This window comes from Oncorhynchus mykiss, chromosome 5 (assembly GCF_013265735.2).
Source record: "Oncorhynchus mykiss isolate Arlee chromosome 5, USDA_OmykA_1.1, whole genome shotgun sequence".
In the NCBI taxonomy this organism is placed as follows: Eukaryota; Metazoa; Chordata; class Actinopteri; order Salmoniformes; family Salmonidae; genus Oncorhynchus; species Oncorhynchus mykiss.
Window position 1 is genome coordinate 72,033,129 of NC_048569.1, and position 26,442 is coordinate 72,059,570.

Genomic DNA, 26,442 nt, shown 5'->3' on the forward strand with positions numbered 1-26,442 from the left:
ATGAACAGTCAGACACTAGAAAAGACAGATAATGTCCCCTGTTGGTGTGTAGTGGTGGTGTGGTCCTGGGGTGAAAGAGTGTCTGAATGTCTGCCTGTCTCACAGACAGAAAAATAAACAGACAGAGAGTTACAGAGAGCGAGGGGTCCTCTGTGCAGTTTAAGTATTCACAAGGTTCAGCCTGAGCTAGAATCTACAGTACAGTAGCAGAGTGTGCCGGTACCACTCAGTCGGCAGAAGTCTGTTGCTGTGTGACATAAGCAGACGGGAGAGGCGGTCCCTGTTGTGTGACTGTGTGATGTAGCCAGAAGGGCTGGAGGAGCCAATGACAGCTGCTCCTTTACAGCCCAGATAAGGAGGAAAAGACTGCAGCTCTCTCTGTCTTTGTTTCTTTCTCTTTCCTCACACATCTTCTCTCTGGCAAAAGGCCAAAGCTGTTACTGAGCGCGTGTGTGTTTGTGTGGAGGTTCGGCTCAAACAGGCATAGAGTTTGTTGTCTCATATACTGTGATAACATTATACGTTTGTGTGGGTTTACTGACTGGTCTGTTTGCCAACCATGTAATTGCTCTCATCTCTTTCACCCTTTCTCTCATATCTCCCACCCCATTCTGCGTCTTCTCCCCTCAGCTCTCATTCTTGACCTGATCCTGGTTGGCATCGTGAAAGCGGTCGTCCGTCGGCGCCGCCCATCCCACAACCGCATGGACATGTTCGCCACCTTCTCCGTGGACCGCTACTCCAGCCATGTGTGCCCGTTTCCTGCTGGTCCACTTGGTGCTGGCCGCCCCCCTGCGGGTGCTTGTGTTCCTGTGCTCTGGTCTGGTGGGGCTGAGCCGGGTGCTGCTGGGAAGACACAACATGACCGAGGTGCTGTTTGGCTTCCTGATGGGCTACTGCCAGTACAACCTGGTGGAGATGCTCTGGGTATCATCGCTGGGCATGCAGGGGCTCCTGGGGCTCATCCAGGGGTGAGAGGAGAGGAGGGGATGGGAGGGTGTGGTAGGTGGGAGACAGACGCCCTGTCCCAATATGTATGAAACATTGACCGATCCTGTCCCATACTGACACTGTGGTCACTCATCATTGCCTGTTCAAGACAAACAACTACAACAAAGCCTACCACCAACCAACCATCCACCCATATGTAACTGCAATCAGAAGTACCTAGGAGCAGGGTGCTCTTCCATACTGCGATAAAAGAGAGAGGGAGTGAGAGAAAGTGTGTGTGGACACATCATGTATTGACTTATTTTAAACTTGTATGGTATAGAGCCTCACAGTGGAGGTGTCATAACAGCCATAGAACCTTACGGTCAAACAGGGAAATGGTTCCAATCATTTTTCCCATGGGGAATTTTAGAAACACTTCAAATAAGGGCTGTGTTTCAATCTCTCTAATTATTAACGTTTACATTTTGGGGGCTAAATACAAGGTGACTTTTATCAATGTATTCGGCTCTATTTGAAAATTTGACAATACTAATTAAATCAAATCAAAAATCAAATCAAATCAAATCAAATTGTATTTGTCACATACACATGGTTAGCAGATGTTAATGCGAGTGTAGCGAAATGCTTGTGATTCTAGTTCCGACAATGCAGTAATAATCAACAAGTAATCTAGCTAACAATTCCAAAACTACTACCTTATACACACAAGTGTAAAGGGATAAAGAATATGTACATAAAGATATATGAATGAGTGATGGTACAGAGCGGCATAGGCAAGATGCAGTAGATGGTATCGTGTACAGTATATACATATGAGATGAGTATGTAAACAAAGTGGCATAGTTTAAAGTGGCTAGTGATACATGTATTACATAAAGATGCAGTAGATGATATAGAGTACAGTATATACATATACATATGAGATGAATAATGTAGGGTATGTAAACATTATATTAAGTAGCATTGTTTAAAGTGGCTAGTGATATATTTTACATCAATTCCCATCAATTCCCATTATTAAAGTGGCTGGAGTTGAGTCAGTGTGTTTGTTGGCAGCAGCCACTCAATGTTAGTGGTGTCTGTTTAACAGTCTGATGGCCTTGAGATAGAAGCTGTTTTTCAGTCTCTCGGTCCCAGCTTTGATGCACCTGTACTGACCTCGCCTTCTGGATGATAGCGGGGTAAACAGGCAGTGGCTCGGGTGGTTGTTGTCCTTGATGATCTTTATGGCCTTCCTGGCCTTTATGGCCTTCCAATTTAAAACTTGCACAAGACCATTCACAGAATTGTCAATTTTAAAGAAATGTAGGCAATTTATTCATTACTATATTTAGCTAACATTAGATAGTTAGTTAATCTAGAGACTTACCTTTGCCTTGATTCGGCATTCTCATCCACATCATCATGGCGTTTGTAGTTCTTTAAGATAGTCACATTAGCAGCTAATTATTAACGTTTACATTTTGGGTGGTAAATACAGGCAAATATATTGATAAAAGTCACCTTGTCCTAGAGCGATTTACACGGTTATCAGAATGTCATGCCAAGGTAAGCCTACATGAAACACAGTGAAGTGTTTCTAAAATGTATGGTGGAAAAAGGTTTGGAACAATGAACTTGTTTGACCACTTGGTTTTACGGGTATTATGACTCATACTGTGCTACTCTATGTAAAGTTCACAAAATGAAATGGTTTGTCTTTTTTATTTCTCACTGAAATATAGTCACCCTGAATGTGTTATTGCAGATCTTGAGGAATAATACCAGTTGTCTACAGATGGGTGAATGCTAAAAAATAATTAACATTGATGATGTTTTAACCAGAGACAGGAGGCATGGTTTTCATTCCAAATTAGATTACCCAACAACTTTACAGCTACGCTGACATCAAACATGTAGTTCATTCATTTTATAACCTTTTAATGTGTTAAACGTGATCTCTCCTTATCTATGGCTCTGAGACCTGATCCTGAAGATGGTTCTCATCTTGTGGAGAGTTGATTCCTTATAGTAACTGTCTAAATAGTTTTGCAACAGGTTTGCAGTGGTTGCAGGGAAAACCGGAGAGGCCAGGGCAGGTTTTATAGTTCAGTCCCAGAGATGATAGAAGTAGAATAGCTTTTTGTCTTTCTGATAGCAAGGGAAGGCACCTAGTCAGCTGTACAACTGAATGCCTTCAACTGAAATGTGTCTTCCGCATTTGAGATCACAAGACGGTGAATGTCCAAGACTGGTTGCTCATTCCTGCTGTACTGTTTTGTTACAGGTGTAACTGACACACACACACATTGTAATGTCTGTGTGTAGGTGTAGACAAAGCACCCGTCTGAGGTGCATCATTTAATGTTTGTCCAGGTTAAACCCCTGTGTGACGCCTGCTGTTGTAGCGGTGTAACCTAACGTAGCAGGCGGGTCATTCCATGTCATTTCAGTGAGCCATGACACCCACCATCTCCAATTGTTCTGAAAATGTTTCTGTAGTTAGAAACTGATAAGATTTGCCTTATTGCAACATTATTTAGTTGAAATATAATTTCATCTCTGAGAAATTAAGCTAATTGATTGCACCCAAATTGGCCATTTTTAAATTATAGGATTCTAATATACTACATAACATCTGATTTGGACCCCCCAAAAAAAATTCAAACCATGAGTTAGACATGAGGATTCCAAAGAAATGGTGAAAAGCCACCCACAGACCACCACACCCCACGCCACTCTCAACCCAACAAATATACAGTACCAGTTTTATATGATTGACAAGTGGTATGAAGCTGCGGCTCGGAGTATTGTTTCTTCATCTTATGTAATGTATTCTCAGTGAATTTGGTGATGTTTTTATCCCCCTGTTCAGAGAGATTAGTCTTTGAAGTTGTAATACATTCTGATATTACCAGGTTCTGACCACTAAATAGTGCTGTTCCTGCTCTTGGGTATAAAATACAAATCCCCCTTCAATGTCAAAGGGATACATCTGGTTGTTGGCAACTCCGCTAAGGGTGGTAATGGTGTAACCATGGTGCGTGCCTTAGCTACTAGTTAGCTGTGGGCCGGATCTAGTGGCCAAGTGCTTTCCACCGTGTCCTTAACTGCCCTACTGTTAAACTGCTCTCTGCTCTGACTACTCATGGCCTCCCCTCTATTTGAATGTACATTCTCTGGTGCATGTGAGGCAGGAGTGAGAGACTCAGTCAGAGAGTTCTCAGGTGTCCTGGGTGTTTACAGACAGTGGTCATTTGGCTGTTGTCACATTGTGAAGATCCTGCACACACCCTAATCCTGGCAGACGGAACATTCTTTTGTTGACTCTGATGACTAATATTCCCTCTTCTATCCCCCAGCCACTTTTCTCTATCTCCTCTGAGACCAAAAACACTCTCTCTCCTATCCTCCTCTCAGCTGAGTGGATTCTGCTGTAACTGAGAGAAACCTGGAAGAGGTGTGTGTGAGTGAGGAGGCCACCCACTCAAACACATTCGCCGTGGTTAAATACGGAGGAGCAGCTTATTAGCCACGTCTCTCTCTCTCTCTCTCTCCCTCTCTCTCTTACCGTCTCTCACCCTCACTCTATTACAGCTGTATCTCTCTCTCTCTCTCTCTCCCTCTCTCCATCTCTCACCCTCACTCTATTACAGCTGTCTCTCCCTCTCTCGGCCCCCCATGTCTACTTCTGCTCAGAGAGAAGAGTCAGACTCCCTTAGCGCTCCATTCCTCAGCTGCTCTTCGCCATGCATCTTGTATTCCCCCCAGCTGAATCACTACTTTCCCTTGACTCCCCCTCACTTATCTACTGTTATGTTGCATCCAGCTCAAGTATGACTCCAAACTAAACATTAAGTATTTTGCTGAGAAATATTTTGATGGTGAAGATTTGGTATATGTTACAATGCAGTGAGTGCAGCTACACATGATGAGTTGGTCTTGATTAGTCTTCATGTACTGTTCCCTGAGAGATGGTCTACATCAGTAGGGTCTTTGTCTCTGACTGTTGTAAACAACAGTTTCTCTCTCTCTCAAATATATATATTCATACATGCATACATACAAGCTGTATTTTCTTAGCAATAATGCAGTAGTAGAAATTAGACCTAACCAGTGATTGGTCGAATTGTACCGATTCAAGAACCAATGACATGGCTTCCCCAGAAACTGCATTCTGTTATCTTCTCATGAGAAACAACCAACCAAAGCAGTCATGGTTCTCTTAACATTGCAATAAGGAAGAACGCATCTCATTCTGTTGTGTGTTGTCTATCTACTCACTAACGTATTTCTGAGAATATTATGCCCAATCAAATGTTATTTGTCACATGCTTCGTAATCAACAGGTGTAGACTAACAGTGAAATGCTTACTTATGGGCCCTAACCAACAATGCAAAAAAATATATAATAACACAAGGAATAAATACACAATGAGTAACGATAACTTGGCAGTATATACTGGGCACCTGTACCGAGTTGATGTGCAGGGTACGAGGTAATTGAGGTAGATACAGTGCCTTCAGAAAGTATTCACACCCCTTGATTTTTTCCCCCACATTTTGTTACAAAGTGGGATTAAAATGGTTTTAATTTTAATTTTTTGTCAACAATCTACACAAAATACTCTGTCAAAGTGGAAGAAAAGTTCTAACAATTGTAAAAAAAAAATTTAAAAAGTCATTAATTCAACACTAATATATTTTAATTTAGACAAGTATTCAACACTGAGTTAGAACCACCTTTCTGGGTAAGTCTCTTAAGGGCTTTCCACACCTAGATTGCGCAACATTTTATTATTTTGAAAAATGATTTAAGCTCTGTCAAATTGGTTGTTGATCATTGCTAGACAACCATTTTCAGGTCTTGTTATACATTTTCAAGCAGGTTTAAATCAAAACTGTAACTTGGCCACTCTGGAACATTTCACCGTCTTCTTGGTAAACTATTCCAGTGTAGATTTGGCCTTGTTTTAGGTTACTGTCCTGCTGAACGGTGAATTTATCTCCCAGAGTGTGTGGTGGAAAGCAGACTAAACCAGGTTTTCCTCTAGGATTTTGCCTGTGCTTAGCTCCAGAAACTACAATATTGTTCATCCATCCTCAGTTTTCTCCTATCACAGCCATTAAACTCTGTTTTAGTTACCACTTGCCTCATGGCCATGTGTTATTTCATAGTTTTGATGTATTCACCATTATTCTACAATGTAGAAAATAGTACAAATACAGGAAAATCCTGGAAAGAGTAAGTGTGTCCAAACTTTTGGAGTGGTTGGCTGAAACACAACCAGCCGTGATTGGGAGTCCCGTAGGGCGGTGCACAATGGGCCCAGCGTCGTCCAGGTTTGGTTGGTGTAGGCCGTCATTGTAAATAAGACTTTGTTCTTAACTGGCTTGCCTAGTTAAATAAAGGTTCAATTAAATAAATAAAAATACTGTAGTTAGGGATAAAGTGTCTAGGTGACAGGCTAGCTAAACAGTAGCAGCAGTGTATGTAATGAGTCAAAAGAGTTAGTCCGGGTAGTTATTTAACAAACTGTTCAGCAGTCTTATGGCTTGTGAGTAGGAGCTCCTTTTGGTTCCAGACTACATTGATACTGCTTGCAGAGAGAACTGTCTATGACTTGTGTGACTGGAGTTTTTGACAAATTTTAGTCCCAAACTACTTTTGGCCAGAACCCTATAGGCCCCGGACTTGGAGCTAGTAGTCTGTTTGGAACTGTGCGCTACCAGTTTGGCCATCTCAGCCTCTGTACAGTCAAACAAAGTTTGCTGACACAAACATTGTTATTTTGGGTTGACTTTATACTGTAGCAAATTTGACTTTATTCTATGGATTTTGGAAGCGTACTCCAGAATGATTGCATTAATTCTGTATATATATTTTTTAAATAAATGTGTCAAGTTGTGACATTGACTCATCATGTGGTTTATATTTAGTTATCTGGGACAAAATGACATCAGTTTTATCTTTTGTGGCTTAATAGAAGTAGCTGAAAACTAGAAATGACAAAGTGGAATGTTAAATGGAGCTTGACGCTGCAGAATTGTTTGTTTTAAATCTGATCTAGAATATGTAGTATGGTATAAATCTGATCTAGAATATGTAGTATGGTATAAATCTGATCTAGAATATGTAGTATGGTAGAAATCTGATCTAGAATATGTAGTATGGTATAAATCTGATCTAGAATATGTAGTATGGTAGAAATCTGATCTAGAATATGTAGTATGGTAGAAATCTGATCTAGAATATGTAGTATGGTAGAAATCTGATCTAGAATATGTAGTATGGTAGAAATCTGATCTAGAATATGTAGTATGGTAGAAATCTGATCTAGAATATGTAGTATGGTAGAAATCTGATCTAGAATATGTAGTATGGTAGAAATCTGATCTAGAATATGTAGTATGGTAGAAATCTGATCTAGAATATGTAGTATGGTAGAAATCTGATCTAGAATATGTAGTATGGTAGAAATCTGATCTAGAATATGTAGTATGGTAGAAATCTGATCTAGAATATGTAGTATGGTAGAAATCTGATCTAGAATATGTAGTATGGTAGAAAGCTGATCTAGAATATGTAGTATGGTAGAAATCTGATCTAGAATATGTAGTATGGTAGAAATCTGATCTAGAATATGTAGTATGGTAGAAATCTGATCTAGAATATGTAGTATGGTAGAAATCTGATCTAGAATATGTAGTATGGTAGAAATCTGATCTAGAATATGTAGTATGGTAGAAATCTGATCTAGAATATGTAGTATGGTAGAAATCTGATCTAGAATATGTAGTATGGTAGAAATCTGATCTAGAATATGTAGTATGGTAGAAATCTGATCTAGAATATGTAGTATGGTAGAAATCTGATCTAGAATATGTAGTATGGTAGAAATCTGATCTAGAATATGTAGTATGGTAGAAATCTGATCTAGAATATGTAGTATGGTAGAAATCTGCGTCATGGAAATGTACCAGATGTGGTGCAATGCCAGATATTTGTTTTGACTGTAATATCTAACCTCCACCAATATAACACAGGTCATTGCACTCCTGTCAATGTTAAACATGTTCACTTTGATCCAGGTCTTATTTTGTGATGATTAAAAAAACGTCACTGTGTTTGCTCGGCAATAAAGGCTGTGATGAGCTCTTCCCTTTTGACACACACACACACACAACCCTCACCTGCCGACACTCAACACAAAGGTAAGTCGCATTAGAGAAGACATTACTGCTAGAATCTATGTAGAAATGTCATGTGCTCTGTACACTATTATGCAGAATGTATACTGCAATTACAGTGGAATAAAGAATTCTGTAGATGTTCTGTTATATTTAAGCCTAATGTCTTAATGATGGAAAATCTTTTTGTCTAAATTGAAGTGTTAGAGGTAGGATTATCTTCACGAGGATTAGATTTCATATTTGAATTAAACAATGAATGTCTGTTGAAATCAAAACGTGGGTAAAAAGAGCCTTCAATTCTGTGGTGCATTAAAGAGTGACTGCCCCTAAAAAGCAACTCATCCTTTTCAAAACAGCCTATGTGACATTGATATGAGTCAGAAACATTTATTCTAGTGTTCTAATGTACGTGTAAATAGGATCATTTTAGTCATAAAGAAGGTTGGGTTTGGATTACAATGATGCCCTCTTTTGCCACGCTCCATTTGCAAATCACCCCTCCGCCCACTTCGCTTCCCTTCATTGAACAGGGCTCCATTATTTCTTTGCCCCCAAATGCGTTCAAAGGATCATGTGTCCTATAGCTACAGATTGGCCATGCCTCCACAGCCAAAGTTCTATGGTTTGCATACCCTGCCAAAGGACCCTAGTATGGAGTTCGTCGGTCCTCAAGTCTGGGGCGGCAGGTAGTGGTTAGAGCATTGGGCAAGTAAACAAAAGGTTACTAGATCAAATCCTTGAGCTGACAAGGTAAAAATCTGTTGTTCTGACCCTGAACAAGGCAGTTTACCCACTGTTCCTTGACTGTCTTTGTAAATAAGAATTTGTTCTTAACTGACTTGCCTAGTGAAATGAATGTTCCCTATGAAACTGACTCCTCACAAGTCCCCAACTGGCAGCTTCATTAAATAGTACCTGCAAAACACCGGTCTCAACGTCAACAGTGAAGAGGTGACTCGGATGCTGGCCTAGGCAGAGTTCCTCTGTCCAGTGTGTGTTCTTTTGCCCATCTTAATATTTTATTTTTATTGGCCAGACTGAGATAGGGCTTTTTCTTTGCAACTCTGCCTAGAAGGCCAGTATTCCAGAGTCACCTCTTCACTGTTGACGTTGAGACTGGTGTTTTTTGCGAGTACTACTTAATGAAGCTGCCAGTTGAGGACTTGTGAGGCGTCGGTTTCTCAAACTAGACACTCTAATGTACCTCTTTCTCAGTTGTGTACCGGGGCCTCCCAATTTTTCTATTCTGGTTAGAGACAGGTTGCGCTGTTCTGTCAAGGGAGTAGTACACAGCGTTGTATGAGATCTACAGTTTCTTGGCAATTTCTCACATGGAACAGCCTTCATTTATTAGAAAAATAATAGACTGACAAGTTTCAGAAGAAAGTCTTTGTTTCTGGCCATTTTGAGCCTGTAATCGAACCCACATGCTGATGCTCCACATACTCAACTCGTCTAAAGAAGGACAGTTTTATTGCTTCTTTAATCAAAACAACAGTTTTCAGCTGTGCTAACAATTGTAAAAAGGTTTTCTAATGATCAATTAGCCTTTAAAATTATCAACTTGGATTAGCTAACACAACTTTCCATTGGAACACATGATGGTTGCTGATAATGGACCTCTATACGCCTATGTAGATATTCCATAAAAAATCTGCCGTTTCTAGCTACAATAGTCATTTACAACATTAACAATGTCTATGCTGTATTTATGATCAATTTTATGTTATTTTAATGGAGATTTTTTTTTGCTTTTCATTCAAAAACACAGACATTTCTAAGTGACCCCAAACGTTTGAATGGTAGTGCGTATGTATATTTAAGATTCTTCAATATTCCACCTTCACCCCTCCACTCACCTCAAATTTCTCAGAATCATACTGGACAAAGTCTCCTTTCAGGCCTCCTGGCCTCTCTACAAACGCATTTCCCTCCCGCTATCCAATTACTTGTAATCTCCACACTGCACTAAAAGTCAGCGGCTTTCACTGCTGGGCCACCTGATCTCTGCCATCAGGATCACCCCTTAAGACAGTTCCGTCCTGTCCCACCTTCTCTCCCTGGCCACCTCCGTGCCTTTCCTGCTTCACGCCGTGGTCTTAGATCCCTCGTGCCTCTCGGAGCTCAGGCTTTGGCACCTTCTCCTCAGTCATTGGAACGGTATCACCTTTTTCTATGATGACTGTCTCTTCTCCTGAAGACTTACAGCTTTTCACTGCACTGCCTCTTCCATCGGGTACGGAAGTTTCTACAGAGGTCATTGGTTTGCTGCCGTAGCCGCTTTTCTCTGAGGAAATGAAGGGTCCAGAAGGGCCCTCATTAACCGGGGCCGTTCTGACTCCCTACCTATCATGAGCTTCCGAAGACAGCCAGGTTAGACGTCTGTCAGTTCCTTCTCAGAGCTGGACATGTACCCAGCCAATGTAACCGGCCAATGTTATCTGTCCCGTCTCCAATTTCAGAGATTACGGCACTTGGCCACAGATGCAGAACCCCTACAAACCCCAGTCCCTCCTTATTCCATGATGACCTTAAAAAATATAGAAATGCCTTATTTGCTTTAGTATTCAGACCCTTTGCTATGAGACTCAAAATTGAGCTCAGGAGCATCCTTTTCCATTGATCATCCTTGAGATGTTTCTACAACTTCATTGGAGTCCACCTGTGATAAATTCAATTGATTAGACATGATTTGGAAAGGCACACACCTGTCTATATAAGGTCCAACAGCTGACAATGCATGTCAGAGCAAAAACCAAGCCATGAGGTCGAAGGAATTGTCTGTAGAGCTCCAAGACAGGATTGTGTCGGGGGCACAGATCTTGGGAAGGGTACCAAAAAATGTCTGCAGCACTGTAGGTCCCCAGGAAAACAGTGGCTTCCATCATTCTTAAATGGAGGAAGTTTGAAACCACCAAGACTCTTCCTAGAGCTGGCCGCCTGGCCTAATTAAGCAATCGGGGGAGAAGGGCCTTGGTCAGGGAGGTGACCAAGAACTCTGTCACTCTGACAGAGCTCCAGAGTTCCTCTGTGGAGATGGGAGAAACTTCCGGAAGGACAACCATCTCTGCAGCACTCCACTAATCAGGCCTTTATGGTAGAGTGGCCAGACGGAAGCCACTTCTCAGTAAAAGACACATGACTGCTCTCTTGGAGCTTGCAAAAGGCACCTAAAGGAATCTCAGACCATGAGAAACAAGATTCTCTGGTCTGATGAAACTAAGATTCAACTCTTTGGCCTAGTGTCCCGTCTGGAGGAAACATGGCACCATCCCTACGGTGAGGCATGGTGGTGGCAGTATCATGCTGTGGGGATGTTTTTCAGTGGCAGGGCCTGGGGGACTAGTCAGGATAGAGGGAAAGATTAACAGCGCAAAGTACAGAGAGATCCTTAATGAAAACCTGCTCCAGAGCGCTCAGGACCCCAGACTGGGGCGAAGGTTCATCTTCCAACAGGAAAACGATCCTAATTACACAGCCAAAACAACGCAGGAGTGGCTTCGGGATAAGTCTCTGAATGTCCTTGAGTGGCCCAGCCAGAGCTTGGACTTGAACCCAATCAAACATCTCTGGAGAGACCCTGAAAATAGCTGTGCAGCGACGCTCCCCATCCAACCTGACACAGATTAAGAAGATCTACAGAGAAGAATGTGAGAAACTCCCCAATAAAGGTGTGCCAAGCTTGTAGCATCATACCCAAGAAGACTCAAGGCTGTAATCTCTGTCAAAGGTGCTTCAACAAAGTACTGAGTAAAGGGTCTGAATACTTATGTAAATGTAAATATTTGGCCTCCCGAGTGGTGCAGTGGTCTAAGGCACTGCATCACGGTGCTAGCTGTACCACTAGAGAATCTGGGTTCAAGTCCAGGCTCTGTCGCAGCTGGCCATGACCGGGATACCCATGGGGTGCACAATTGGCCCAGCGTCGTCCGGGTTAGGAGAGGGTTTGGCCAGCAGGGATGTCCTTCTCCCATCGTGCACTAGCAACTCCTGTGGCGGGCCAGATGCAGTGCACGCTGACACGGTCGCCAGGGGCACGGTGTTTCCTCTGACACATTAGTGTTGCTGGCTTCCTGGCATTGTGTCAAGAAACAGTGTGGCTTGGTTGAGTTGTGTTTCGGAGGACACACGGCTCTCGACATTGGCCTCTCCCCAGTCTGTATGGGAGTTGCAGCGGTGAGACAAGACTGTAACTACCAATTGGGGAGAATACGGGGTAAAAAAAAGTTAATAAATATTTGTATATTTTTTGCAAAAATGTCTGAAAAACCTCTTTTTGCTTTGTCATTATTATGTGTAGATAGATGAGGGGGGAAATTATTTAGTCAATTTTAGAATAAGGCTGTAGCGTAACAAAGTGGAAAAAGTCAAGGGGTCTAAATACTTTCCGAATGCCCTCTATCACCTGCCTTTTTCCTCCAACGACTTGGTCACCATGTTTGCCTTCTTCACCCATGCCAGCTCATCCCTCTTCATGCGGATATCATCCATCCGGATGTACCTGACCAGGATCAACATCTTTCTCAAGTTGCTTACTGGGTCTTCATGTTCCTCCTCTCACCTGCATGTCTCCCTTCTCCTCAAGGGCTTCCAACGCACAGAAGTCCCCCCCTCGACACCAGTCCATAACACTCGACATCCTGTCTGCCTGCATCCAGACGCTGCGGTCTGGTTACATCTCCATCACAGTCTCTTCCACACCATAATCAATGTGTCTTTTGGCATTTTTTGGGATTCCTGCAATGTTCAGAGTTTACATCCTCATCTACTATCTACAACCCTTCTCGACATCCTAGTGTGTCAGACGTTCCCATCCTCAATCAGTTTGGCAGGACCACACCAGTCTACCAGTTCCGGCTACCATCTACCCTCAGCCTCTGTGAACCACTTACCTACTTCCTGCAGCTCAGACAATCTCAACATGTCTCTCCATCCGACCCACTATTCAACACTGATTCTGCTTCCATCGCCTCTCGTCAATGATTCCATTCCCATCTGAGACAAATACTATCCCTGTCCGGTTATCTTGTTGACCAATTCTCTGGACACACCTGCCGCCTCCATTGCATCCCGACACAGCATCGCAGACCACACCGTACAACTCCTCGGCCACTGGTCCTCTCAAGTCTATCATTCCTACATCCGCTCTGACATAAACATCAGGACAGCCCACAACATGCTAATCTCGCAGAACCTGCATTAACTCAGTCTCAGTCCTCCAGTCTCCGCCTCATTTCACGGACACCATCTACTTCACGCACTGTATCCTGCCCAACCTGCAAAAATAGTATTTGTTCCCCAGCTGAGTCTGGTTCCTCAAGGTTTTTTTCATTCAAGGGAGTTTTTTCCTTAACACGGTTACTTCTGCTTGCTCTCCTGGGGTCTATGGTTAGTTTTCTCCATGGGCACCTAGTCCGTATGACTGTTCTACCTCCACTATATCGCCAATCATTCTGCACATGAAGTCCAGAACAGCTCACTTCCTATCCAGGGTCCAACTAACTTGGTGGTCTCTTATTGGGGATACTGCCTAACTACTGTACCACGACCTGACGGTGATGTTTACCTGAGGCTCCAAGCCAAACCCTACAGAGTCAACCCCTCCGGATGTTTGATCTGCAGCCCTTGGCTTCATCCGGTCCATTCTCATTTCCCTGCTGAATCCTCATTCTCGCATCCATTCCACCTCCTCAATAAATATTCTAAACCCATTTCATGTCTAGTCCTGACAGTAGTGAAATGGCGTTAAGGATTAAACAAATTCAGGAGAAGGGACCAGACTTGAATATAACACTTAACTAGTTGCCTAGCAACTCAACAAGCACCAGCTGTTAACCATTGCAAATCAGCCTATTTTTTGCAACACTTTACTAGTTTGCCTTGAATGTAACTCCTCCAGCTGCTACTAACTGCTAATCTCCACCCCTGTTTTCACTCTTTTTAATCACCACTACCCCCCTACTTAAACCTGACCAAACAGTAATTCCTCCTCTTTTTTTGTGTCACATGCCATTCCTTTAAAAAATATTCTAAACCCATTTCACGTCTGGTCATGTGAATTGAACTCAACCTGCAGGAAGTTTGTTTGTTGTGATTGAGTGGGGGGAAACGCCTGCTGGCAAGGTTCTGACAGATGGGTGTGTCATGGCTGCCAGCATTACATGAGGAGCAAGAACAGGCCAAATCAGAGTTCCTCTTTAAGATCACCAGCATGCAGCAGTTTGTTTTCTAATCAGCATGCAGTTTTTCTCCATGCACCTGGTATTACAATAGGCGTGCAAGTTTGGCCTATGCTTTTTCTAATGTTTAGCCTAATTTCAAACTGGTCAATGTTTGCAGGGTTTGGCATAGTTATCGCTCAAAAGTCAGATTATTACATTTAAATGTAACTAAACGACCTGGAGAGAAGCCATTGCTGTGACCTTATCTTCAGCATTCTATTTTTATCATAACACTAAAGAACATCTCTCCACTCTCCTGCCTGATATCATCTACACAGAGTGTACACCTTCCTGATATTGAGCTGCGCCCCCTTTTGCCCTCAGAACAGCCTCAATTTGTCGGGGGCATGGGCTGCACAATGTGTCGAAGGCGTTCCACTGCTGGCCCATGTTAACTCCAATGCTTCCCACAAGTTGGTTAGATGTCCTTTGGGTGGTGGAACATTCTTGATACACACTGGAAACTATTGAGCGTGGAAAAACCCAGCAGCACTTCTTGACACACTCAAACCTGTGCACCTGACACCCACTACCAAACCCTGTTCAAAGGCACTTACATATTTTGTATTGGCCATTCACCCTCTCCTCCACCTTAATCTACACTGATTGACGTGGATTTAAAAGGTGACATCAATAAGGGATCCTAGCTTTCACCTGGTCAGGATGTCATGGAAATATCAGGCATTCCTAATGTTGTGTACACTCAGTGTATGTAAGTTAAATTAGAGCAATTAAGGTTTGCACAACAAACTGCTGAGTTCTTCTGCCTACAATGAGTTCTTCTGCCTACAACCTCTGCTGTCTATCCTTCTCTCCTATACTCTCCCTCCCTCTTTCTCCTCTCCTACTCTTCCTCCCTCTCTCCTTTCCCTTGTCTGGGGGTAGGGGCTTGAAGTGTGTCTCTCCCTGTAGTACCATACTAACCATCACTCTCCCTACTCCTTGTAGTTCCAGCATGGTACTAACCTTCTCTCTCTCTCTCTGTAGTTCCATCATGGTGCGTACAGTAGCAGTGATTGGGGCGGGTCCCTCAGGTCTGACCAGCATCAAGAGCTGTCTGGACGAGGGTCTGGAGCCCACCTGCTTCGAGAGCAGTGATGACATCGGGGGGCTGTGGAAGTTCAAGGCAAGGCCTGGGACCAGGGACTGATGTACATTACATTTGGCAAACTTAGTTTGCAGATTTATTCAGGATGTTATAATGGTCGCCATGTTGGCACTAACAGTCCAAAGGTGGACAATATATACAAAAGTATGTAGTCATCAAATTAGTGGACTAACTATTTCAGCCACACCCGTTTGCTGACGGGTGTATAAAATCGAGCACACCGCCATGCAAGCTCCATAGACAAACATTGGCAATAGAATGGTCTTACTGAATCGCTCAGTGACTTTCAACATGGCACCGTCATAGGATGCCACCTTTCCAACAAGTCAGTTCGTCAAAAATGTTGCCTTGCTAGAACTGCCCCGGTCAACTGTAAGTGCCGTTATTGTAAAGTGGAAACGTCTAGGAGCAACAACAGCTCAGTTTGCGAAGTGGTAGGCCACGCAAGCTCACAGAATGGGACCGCCAAGTGCTGAAGCTCATAGTGCGTATAAATCGTCTGTCCTCGGTTGCAACACTCACTACAGAGTTCCAAACTGCCTCTGGAAGCAATGTTCGTCGGGAGCTTCATGAAATGGGTTTCCATGGCCGAGTAGCCACACACAAGCCTAAAATCAATGCCAAGTGTCGGCTGGAGTGGTTTAAAGCTCGCCATCATTGGACCCTGGAGCAGTGGAAACGCGTTCTCTGGATTTCATGACTCACGCTTCACCATCTGGCAGTCCGACGGACGAATCTGGGTTTGGTGGATACCAGGAGAATGCTACAGTACCTTCCCCAATGCATAGTGCCAACTGTAAAGTTGGGTGGACAAGGAATAATGTCTTGGGCTGTTTTTTATGGTTCGGGCTAGGCCCCTTAGTTCTGGTGAAGCATATAATGCCATTCTAGAGGATTCTGTGCTTCCAACTTTGTGGCAATAGTTTAGGGAAGGCCCTTTCCTGTTTCAGCATGACAATGCCCCGTGCACAAAGCGAAGTCCATACAGAAATGGTTTGTCAAGATCATTGTGGAAGAACTTGACTGGCCTGAACAGAGCTCTGATCTCAATCCCATCGAACACCTATGGAATGAATTGGAACGTCAACTGCAAGCCAGGCCTAATCGCCCAACATCAGAGCCCGACTTCACTAATGCTCTTGTGGCTGAATGGAAGCAAGTCCCCACGGCAATGTTCCAACATCTAGTGGAAAGCCTTTCCAGAAGAGTGGAGGGTGTTATAGAATCAAAGGGGAGGAGACCAAATCCATGTTATATATCTGTATGTATCAATCTACAGAATAGTTACCACACTGTTGTGCCTAGCGCAGCTAACATAATGTAATGATTTTAAATGGGTGAAACCGTTCCAAGTTTGAGTTGACCTAATATGCTCACAGAGTGAGATCTTATTTATTATGTAAGCACAAGGGAGCAGTCAGTTATCAGATGATAATATGGATATTGATGATCATAGCGCTATGATTTAAACATGTCTGCCTCCTTCCAGGAAGTTTCTGAGCCCAACAGAGCCAGTATCTACCGTTCCCTCACCATCAATATCTCCAAGGAGATGATGTGTTTCAGCGACTTCCCCATCCCAGCTGACTACCCCAACTACATGCACCACTCCCGTATCCTGCAGTACTTCAGGCTCTATGCTGAACACTTCAAACTGCTGCAGCACATCCACTTCCAGGTGACAGCAGTGACTTTACAAACCCAATTATGGGGAATAACGGGCTGGTTGGTGGGTTCAAGGTTGGTTAATTGTGTGTGTTTCAGACCAGTGTGCGGAGTGTGAGACAGAGGCCAGACTTCAGTCATTCAGGCCAGTGGGAGGTGGTGACAGAGAACAGGGAGGGACAGGAGGAGAGACACATGTTTGACTCTGTCATCGTCTGCTCTGGTCACTACTCCTACCCACACCTTCCACTTAAAGACTTCTCAGGTCAGCAGAATCAATCAACAAATAAAAATCATTTTTTTGTAAAAAAAGTGCTTTACAATAACCTGGCCCAGACCCCCAGAGTAAGCAGTTAGCACAATGGCAAGAAAAAACTCCTTGAACCATTATCAGAGCTGAGACTATCTTCTGACACACACATACTGTATATACTGAATATACACACACACAGTAGAGCATGCCAATCGAGTATTCTGTTGGTTTCAGGTATTGAGTCGTTTGAGGGGAAGTACTTCCACAGTTGGGATTATAAGGGTCCAGAGGACCTTCGTGGGAAGAGGGTGGTGGTGATCGGCATCGGCAACTCTGGAGGAGACATCGCTGTGGAGTCCAGCCGGGTGGCCGAGCAGGTAACTAACAACTGATACAGGGTCAGATTCAGAGCAGGTAACCACTAATACAGGGTCCGATTTTCAATTGGCATAGTTTCTGTGTTTATTTGTATGGGTTGTTTGTTTCTTATTGTCTGTTTTCTTGGTGTAAGTGTGAGCTGGGGGAAGAATGTTCTCTTATGTTCTCTCTTGATAAATGAATTATCCCATCCCTCCTATCTCCCGTTCTGCAGGTGTATCTGAGCACGCGTCGCGGTGCGTGGGTTATACGTGTGATGTCGGACAACGGCTTGCCCGTGGACATGAAGTATAACACACGCTTTGTCCACATCCTGTTCCAACTGCTGCCAGTTAACTGGCTCAGCTGGTTCGGAGAGAAGAAGCTCAACGCCATGTATGACCACACCATGTACGCCCTCAAACCCAAACACAGGTAGGTAGGTAGGTAGGTAGGGGTGTGTGTGTGTGTGTGTGTGTGTACACAATACATGTATACATCCTCTCTTTTCATCCCTTCCGCTCTCAACTAGGTTGTTCAGTACGATTCCAGTGATAAATGATGAGCTTCCCAATAAGATCTTGACTGGTGGAGTCATGGTCAAACCCAATGTCCAACAGATCAGAGGCTCCAGTGTGGTGTTTGAGGATGGGAGTGTGGTGGACAAGGTGGACACACAGCCAGACACAGATACACACACTGAAACATACATGCTCGCATTCACACACCCTATTAACGTTTAACGTGGCTAAGTGTGTTTCGTTTTCTAGGTGGATGTGATTGTGTTCGCTACGGGTTACAACTACGACTTTCCCTTCCTGCCTCCCAACGTAATGCATAAGTCTGGCCACCGGTTGGGGCTGTACAAGCATGTGTTTCCCCCCACCCTGGAGCACCCCACCATGGCCGTAGTAGGCTTCATCCATGCCCTGGGTGCCATCATGCCCCAGGCAGAGATGCAGTCCCGCTGGGTCACACGTGTCTTTAAAGGTCAGACTGAGTAATAGCCAGTAGAGAGGTATCAGGATCCATTACTGCACATCATTTGCTTCTACCCCCACCTGCTTCATGTGTAGTTCTGATCAGAGGAGTGGTCTTAGTTCTGTCTCGTGTTTCTCAGGTCATAAGAAGCTACCGTCCAACCGGGCCATGCTGAAGGCTGTGGAGTGCGACACCAAGGACATGGACAAGAAGTGAGATGGCTGTCCATCCCAAAGCCATTTAACATCTAAGCTTCATGCATACATGAATACAATGCATTCGGAAATTATTCAGACCCCTTGACTCTTTCCACATTTTGATACGTTACAGCTTTATTCTAAAATTGATTAAATAAAAATAATAAAAGCTGGGTATTACTAATCAATATCCTGAATAATTAATAACTGACGACTGTTGCTCTGTCCTGTCCACAGCTACATCGTATCCAAGCTGGTGCCGCTGCAGGTGGACTTTGTGTCCTACATGGATGACATCGCTGGAGAGGTGGGGGTCAGACCCAGCCTGGCCTGGCTGTTCTTCACTGACTACCCCCTATTCAAGAGGGTTCTGTGGGGTCCCGTCACTGCCTACCAATACCGTATCACCGGCCCAGGGAAATGGTCCGGGGCACGCAGAGCCATCTTCACCCAGTTTGAACGCATGTTCCAGCCCTTCAAGACCAGACAGGTGACATATTTATTATATATTCATACTGAAGATGCATCTAAGATATTTGTATTTAAGATGAATGTACATTGGTATCGAATAGGTTATTATAACATGATGTGTTCTTCATCCTTGTACCAGGTGGAGGAGAAGCAGGGATGTTCTGTGGCGGGCCGTCTGCTAAAGCTCAGCCTCACAGCGATGGTGGGAGGAGCAGCAGCCTACTACTTCCACCTCCAACCACCCTCCTCCCTCACCTACCTTCTCTCCAAACTCACACCTCAGAGAGCCTGAACACCATCTTCCTCCACCTCCCTCCTCTCCACCCTCAACCCCCAGAGAGCCTGAACACCATCTTCCTCCACCTCCCTCCTCTCCACCCTCAACCCCCAGAGAGCCTGAACACCATCTTCCTCCACCTCCCTCCTCTCCACCCTCAACCCCCAGAGAGCCTGAACACCATCTTCCTCCACCTCCCTCCTCTCCACCCTCAACCCCCAGAGAGTCTGAACACCATCTTCCTCCACCTCCCTCCTCTCCACCCTCAACCCCCAGAGAGTCTGAACACCATCTTCCTCCACCTCCCTCCTCTCCACCCTCAACCCCCAGAGAGCCTGAACACCACCCTCTTTTCATCCTAAACCACCTCTCTCCTCTCTTTTCTGAACACCACCCTCCTCTCCTCTCCTCATGTGATCTTCATGATTGTCAGAGCCATTCCTCTGCTGTGAAGTATATTATTAAATATTGGAACTGGACTGCTCTTTGTGTATAACTGGGTAGAAAAAAAAACTTCTGTTAAATTTAATACCCCATATTACATTTCATAAATATTGTTTTTCTTTCCAATGTTCAACCATTCCGCAACATAGCAAATGTTTAAGCGAACCAAATGCACATTTGCATTTGACATTTTCCAGTCAAAACTACTTCAGCTGAGAGAGAGCAAAGTATATCCCCTGACTGCATGACTGACATACGACTGGAGATACAAAACAATCTGGGTTTTGACTGAGAGTTTAGAGGTTTTCCACACCAGCGAACACAGCAGGCAACACACAGGCTTCTGGGTCCACTCACTGGACCAGGTGAGTACAGTCTACGGGTGACAGATTTAGATGGGTTTGCATTGTTATTCAGGTTTACAATAGATAATAAATAACTTGGTGGGTGATTATATTTATCCTGTTTCACGTGTACACGTACAAGAATGTATTATACCCATGTGTTAAATGGAAATGCGTTTTTGCATATCCCAACTTCCCCTGAGACACCCTTGGTGAATGGGGTCACAGCCAGGGTCAGCCATTATCAATGGCGGCACAGTAGCAATTAAGAGTTAATCAACAGATTTTTCACCTTGTCAGAGGTCAAGGAGTGTCAAATTTAGTCAGCATTCTTTGGGATCGCTAATTTGCTATGTGAGGCTTATTTGATCTATTAGATGTTTCATAATGGTTAGGTTGTTACGGACGCACTGATATAAGCCTTTACATGTGGCATTTCGGCAACTTTGAAAAAAATACAACTTTATATTGGATGTTGTTCACACACATCTGCCCTCTCATTGGCTAGAATGGTCCCACACGATATCGCCTCCTGCCTTCCATCAAAGACAGTAGAGCGCTTCCATCTATGAGGATATGTATTTCTATTGTTAGAGCGGTCACTCCACTATCTTGTCAATATAATAGATTGTCTAATAGATACTCTTTGTTTCCACCCCTGTGGGAGAATCTCAATTGCATACTCCCATCTCCTTGCCTCCTTCTCAAAACCCATTGGAGAAGGTCAGAAGGGAGAGACCTTGCTTTCTCATCCAATTGGTTTTGAGGAGGCGAGGAGGGAGGAAGCAAGGGGTAAACAATTGAGATTCTCCCTGTGTCCAATGGAATAGAGGTAAGCACAACTTCTTCAACGTCAAAGTTTACTGTTTGACAAATGTATTTGTGTTGTTCCATGATGTTTTCATGATTTTGAAGAAAGGTAATCAAACCAAAGCAATGTGTGAGCAACTCTCCCTTTAAAGGTGCAGTAGACAGCTTTTTGGGCGATCCAACCAAATCCAATAGAAACGGGAGTTATAGATAAGTCATTCTCAGTAACTAGGGTTTTCATCCAATTGGCGACAGATTTTCTTGCGAATATTCTACAATATTGTGTTTGGTGTTTCCGCCAAATAGACTTGTTGGGTCTAAAAATAAGAGCGTGATGACAGTGCACAAAAAAAATATTTTCCGCTTAAGTTTTCATGTACCGATTAAAGGTTGTGTTTCCATCGCATTTTCAACTACCTCACACAAAAACTGTTGCATTGGGCCTCCCGGGTGGCGCAGTGGTTAAGGGCACTGTACTGCAGCACCAGCTGTGCCACCAGAGACTCTGGGTTTGCGCCCAGGCTCTGTCGTAACCGGCCGCGACCGGGAGGTCCGTGGGGCGATGCACAATTGGCCTAGCGTCGTCCAGGTTAGGGAGGGTTTGGCCGGTAGGGATATCCTTGTCTCATCGCGCACCAGTGACTCCTGTGTCGTGCCGGGTGCAGTACACGCTAACCAAGGTTGCCAGGTGCACGGTGTTTCCTTCGACACATTGGTGCGGCTGGCTTCCGGGTTGGATGTGCGCTATGTTAAGAAGCAGTGCGGCTTGGTTTTGGTTGGGTTGTGTATCGGAGGACGCATGACTTTCAACCTTCGTCTGTCCCGAGCCCGTACGGGAGTTGTAGCGATGAGACAAGATAGTAGCTTCTAACAATTGGATACCACAAAATTGGGGAGAAAAATGGGTAAAAAAAATGTACAAACTTGCATTAAATAGCATGTGCCTTCTCTGGTCCTGGCACGTGCACTCTAGTCAACAGCTCGAATAAACAGTGCGAGTAGGTTGTGCGGGTAGGCTGGTCTGCACAAGATTATTCATATTTTTATTTGTCAAGCATCGACTATCATGTCACCAGAATAAGGCCCTCGATATGTATTGGAAATGAGCATCAATATTACTGTGCACTTTCACCACCCTGTGAAGTTTATATTAATTTATTCCATCTGTAGAGAACTTCTGTCTTGAATCCCGCTATATGACAAAAGCCAGTGAAGGTGCAGGGCGCCAAATTCAAAACAACAGAAATCGCATAATTAAAAATCCTCAAACATAGAAGTATTTTACACCATTTTAAAGATAAACTTGTTGTTAATCCCACCACAATGTGCGATTTCAAAAAGGCTTTACGACAAAAGCACACCAAACAATTATGTTAGGTCTGCACCTAGTCACAGAAAAACACAGCCATTTTTCCAACCAAAAAGAGGAGTCACAAAAAGCAGAAATAGAGAAAATGAATCGCTAACCTTTGATGACACTCATAGGACTTCATGTTACACAATACATGTATGTTTGGTTCGATAAAGTTCATATTTATATACAAACTATGGATGGAAATGTGGTCAATGAAAGCAAGCCTGAGAGGCCATAGATTTGTTCAATGTGGGATAATTCTATATTTGCCGTTCTTGTTTCGTTTTTGCTAAAATTAGGCCAATAACCTTTAGAATTTAAAGCAGCAATCCACAGGTCGTGGGCTGCACTATGCCGCCTCTCTTCTTGTGTCATGTTTTCACTGAGCCGCCTTGGGCTGGCCTTCTGGGTAAACTGTGTCTTTGCACCAATTCTGCCTACACGAATGACCCCTCTTCCCCAGAGCTGGAGAGGAAGTAAAATTCACTTGAAATTTAACATTACAGCTGCCAGAAACAATCAGAGCAGACGAAGTCAACATGCATCATCTCTGTTCTTGGATCTGAATCAATTCAAGTCAAAAGAGAAAAAAAAGTGAGGAAAAGATTGCTCATGACCAATCCAGGAACCGGGATAAACATAGGAATTAATTTTGAAAGGTGGAAGAGAAATGGCCACCATTCTCATGGACTGGTAACCTTAGGTAAGTGTTGGGTTGCATTTTTAGCCTCCTAACCTAAGTGGGTTCAATGTTCAAGTTAGCCATCATCTTCTGTATTCGGACTGTTTTGTACTCAAGGGAAATGAAATGATAGCATCAAGTAGCTACACTGCATAAACCCTACAAGATGCCAAATACCTTTATTTCAACTAGCTGACATTAGCTAGCTAAGGCTAGATATACAGATTATTGACATGATAGGATTTTGTTTAAATGGTAGTGCTAACTTAGTTAGCTAGGTGGTCAACATAATTTTGGGCCAAGGACCAACCCTAAAAATGCATCTAGCTATAACATTTGGCACAGTAACATCACACAAACATGTATTTCTCATGGAGATACTGGTGGAGACCTTTTCGAGGTAACCCGAGGCTGTACAAGTTTGGTTGTGCAAACCCCAAAACTGAAAGGGAGATAAGAAATGCTGTATGCATTTTCTGTTATGTTTTGTAATTCGACCAAAATAGTTAGCTATGTTTGCACATAGCTGTTCAGCACATTGCCTGCCTATATAAAGCATTGATTCCTACCGAGTGTGAACTACCCACCAGAATGACAATGAAAACCCAGTGTGGTCAGTAAACAATGGCTCATTGTTTCAGTATGATATGTTGGATAAATGAATAAAGACAGACACCAATGTCAAGTTCAATAGCCTTGTTCAAGCATTGTACAAATCCCTACATGCGGAGTCTGGCAGACATTCAGACAACCAATTGAGGCAGTGTAATTCACCACGAACGGTGAACACAGAGAGCCCCATAGCATGTAAATACTGTGGGAATACACACACAAAGAGCACTGCCCTGCCTACGGAAAACCATGCAGAGCTTGGGGAACTAATAATCACTTCGCAAAAGTGTGTCTCAAAAGCAAAAGAAGGGTGAGTGAGGGCAAGATTCACTGTGTTGATGATGTCACTCAATGTTCAGAACAGTGAAAGTGACATTTACGTGCATGAATCCATTGGGGTTGTACACAAGAGAGAAGAAATTGTTCGTGACACTACGATTACACTACAAGCAACAACAATGTCAACTGGATTCCGGTGCTACATGCAACGTAATGAGCTACAAAGACAAAATCAATCTGGCATCTGACACATCTATTGCCCAGCGACACTAGACTAAAGCTGTACTCAGGAGAACTAATGTGCTCTATGGGCATCTTTGAGACCAAATGTGTTATTCGGGGACGCAATCACAAGCTGAAGTTTGAGATTGTGAAAACCAGTTAACATCCTCTCCTCTCAGGCTCTACATGCGAACGTCTGTGACTGATGCAGTTCACCGTACCAAATGACCTGCACATTGTGGAGCATGTCCAGCATGGACCCCTGTCCAAAGAACAACTACTCAGCAGATATGACGATGTATTCAACAGGCCTGTGGTGGTACACTTTGAATTGGATGAGAGTGTCACTCCAGTCCAGTGTGCACCTCGCATTGTGCCCATTGCACTGAAAGTGGCTGTGAAGGCCCAGCTGGACAAGTATGAGGCCGATGGCCACATGACATCTGTGACTGAACCAGCAATATGGTCATAGTGAAAAAACAGAGAAGCTGAGGGTCTGCATCTGAACCAAGCACTGAAACGATCCCACTACATCATGCCAACACTAGAGGATGTCCTCTGTAAGCTTTCCAAGGCCAGGATTTTCACCTTGGTTGATGCCTGAGATGCATTCCTTCAATGCAAGCTGGATGAAGAAAGCAGCTTCATGACTACGTTCTGGACCCCCTGGGGTCGGAAACGTTGACTCAAGCTCCCATTTGGTGTCTCAGTGGCGCCTGAGGTATACCAACGCAAGCAGCACAAGTTACTGGCTGGGCTCAAGGGCATTGAACCCATCGCCGATGATGTCCTGATCGTAGGCTGTGGCGACACAGACGAAGAAGCAGAACGCGACCACGATGTGAAGCTCCTGGTACTGATGGAGCGCTGCAGATCAGTTAAGCTTCATCTTGGCCTGAAGAAGCTGCAGTTCAAGGAATAAAGACAGACACCAATGTCAAGTTCAATAGCCTTGATCAAGCATTGTACAAATCCCTACAAGCGGAGTCCGGAGAACAGTCCGGCTAGTCGATTACCTATCAACTAGACTCCGTAACACTCATCTGCACGACATATAGGTGGACTATGGGCCATCAAGTCATATGATGGTTATGTTCAAATTATACTGGTCATAGCACAACCCCAACTCCAATGTAACGTAACAGGTCAAGCATTTACAACAGTTCTTTTTAATATTTTTTTTACAAAAGATACCTAGAAAATGGTTGAAGCCCAAATGGCAACCTATTCCCTACATATTGAACTATGTTTGACACCCCCAGCCCCTGAGAAGCAGGGGGTCTCTATACGGTGACTTATGTACATTTTTAAATACTGTAGAGACATTTGTAAAGTTGTCCTTTTGGAATCAATCCATTCTCTCTTCACACAACAGGATATCATATAACTCAAATTACATAACTCTGAAAATCCAAAACACCCTAATAAATAAACTATTTTAAATAAACAATTTTTTTGTCTGGCACATGGTAATCTTAAGGGAAAAAACATGTAGTTCTGCTCATTTCCCAATGTCAACCTATAATGCACAGGATAGCTTAGACCTGTTGGACGGAGGAAAATGTCAGCCATAGACAGTGGTATAAAGTACTTTAGTAAAAATACTCAGACACAAATACTCAACGGCTCAGACACGAGACATATGTGGCAGGGTTTACTGGCAATCACGGACTACAAAAAGAAAACCACCCACGTCACGGACACCGACGTCTTGCTTCCAGACAAACAAAACACCTTCTTTGCCCACTTTGAGGATAATAGAGTGCCACCGACACAGCCCGCTACCAAGGACTGCGAACTCTCTTTCTCCGTGGCCGACATGAGTAAGACATTTAAAAGTATTAAACCTTGCAAGGCTGCCGGCCAAGACGGTATCTGGAGCATCAGTATTTGTGGGTTTGAATAGAGACTTAAAATGGCCAGAAACAAAGAACTTTCTTCTGAAACTCGTCAGTCTATTTTTGCTCTGAGAAATTAAGGCTATTCCATGCGAGAAATTGCCAAGAAACTGAAGATCTTGTACAATGCTGTGTACTAC

The 26,442-nt window shown here is 43.7% G+C and overlaps 1 protein-coding gene and 1 pseudogene across 4 annotated transcripts; both read left to right on the plus strand.

The window, feature by feature from the left end:
• Positions 1–975, plus strand: LOC110522995 (annotated as a pseudogene).
• A 7,044-nt stretch (positions 976–8,019) lies between these two features.
• Positions 8,020–20,136, plus strand: LOC100136696 (flavin-containing monooxygenase FMO1). Of its 4 annotated transcripts, none has more exons than XM_036976503.1 (12): positions 8,061–8,148; positions 9,899–9,936; positions 15,336–15,474; positions 16,946–17,134; positions 17,221–17,386; positions 17,609–17,751; positions 17,967–18,166; positions 18,264–18,399; positions 18,502–18,721; positions 18,852–18,924; positions 19,147–19,399; positions 19,520–20,136. In XM_036976503.1, the coding sequence occupies exons 3-12, from the start codon at positions 15,343–15,345 to the stop codon at positions 19,670–19,672; spliced, it is 1,665 nt and encodes a 554-aa protein (XP_036832398.1). In that variant the 5' UTR covers positions 8,061–8,148; positions 9,899–9,936; positions 15,336–15,342; the 3' UTR covers positions 19,673–20,136.
• The last annotated feature ends 6,306 nt before the right edge of the window (positions 20,137–26,442 follow it).

What these genes read in the sequence shown, in the direction of transcription:
- LOC100136696 (XM_036976502.1), top strand. Translation starts at nt 8,039, where the DNA reads ATGATTAAAAAAACGTCACTGTGTTTGCTCGGCAATAAAGGCTGTGAT. An exon ending in CCAGCCGGGTGGCCGAGCAG is followed by an intron (nt 17,752 to 17,966) that starts GTAACTAACAAC and finishes CCCGTTCTGCAG; the next exon opens with GTGTATCTGAGCACGCGTCG. An exon ending in GCCCTCAAACCCAAACACAG is followed by an intron (nt 18,167 to 18,263) that starts GTAGGTAGGTAG and finishes GCTCTCAACTAG; the next exon opens with GTTGTTCAGTACGATTCCAG.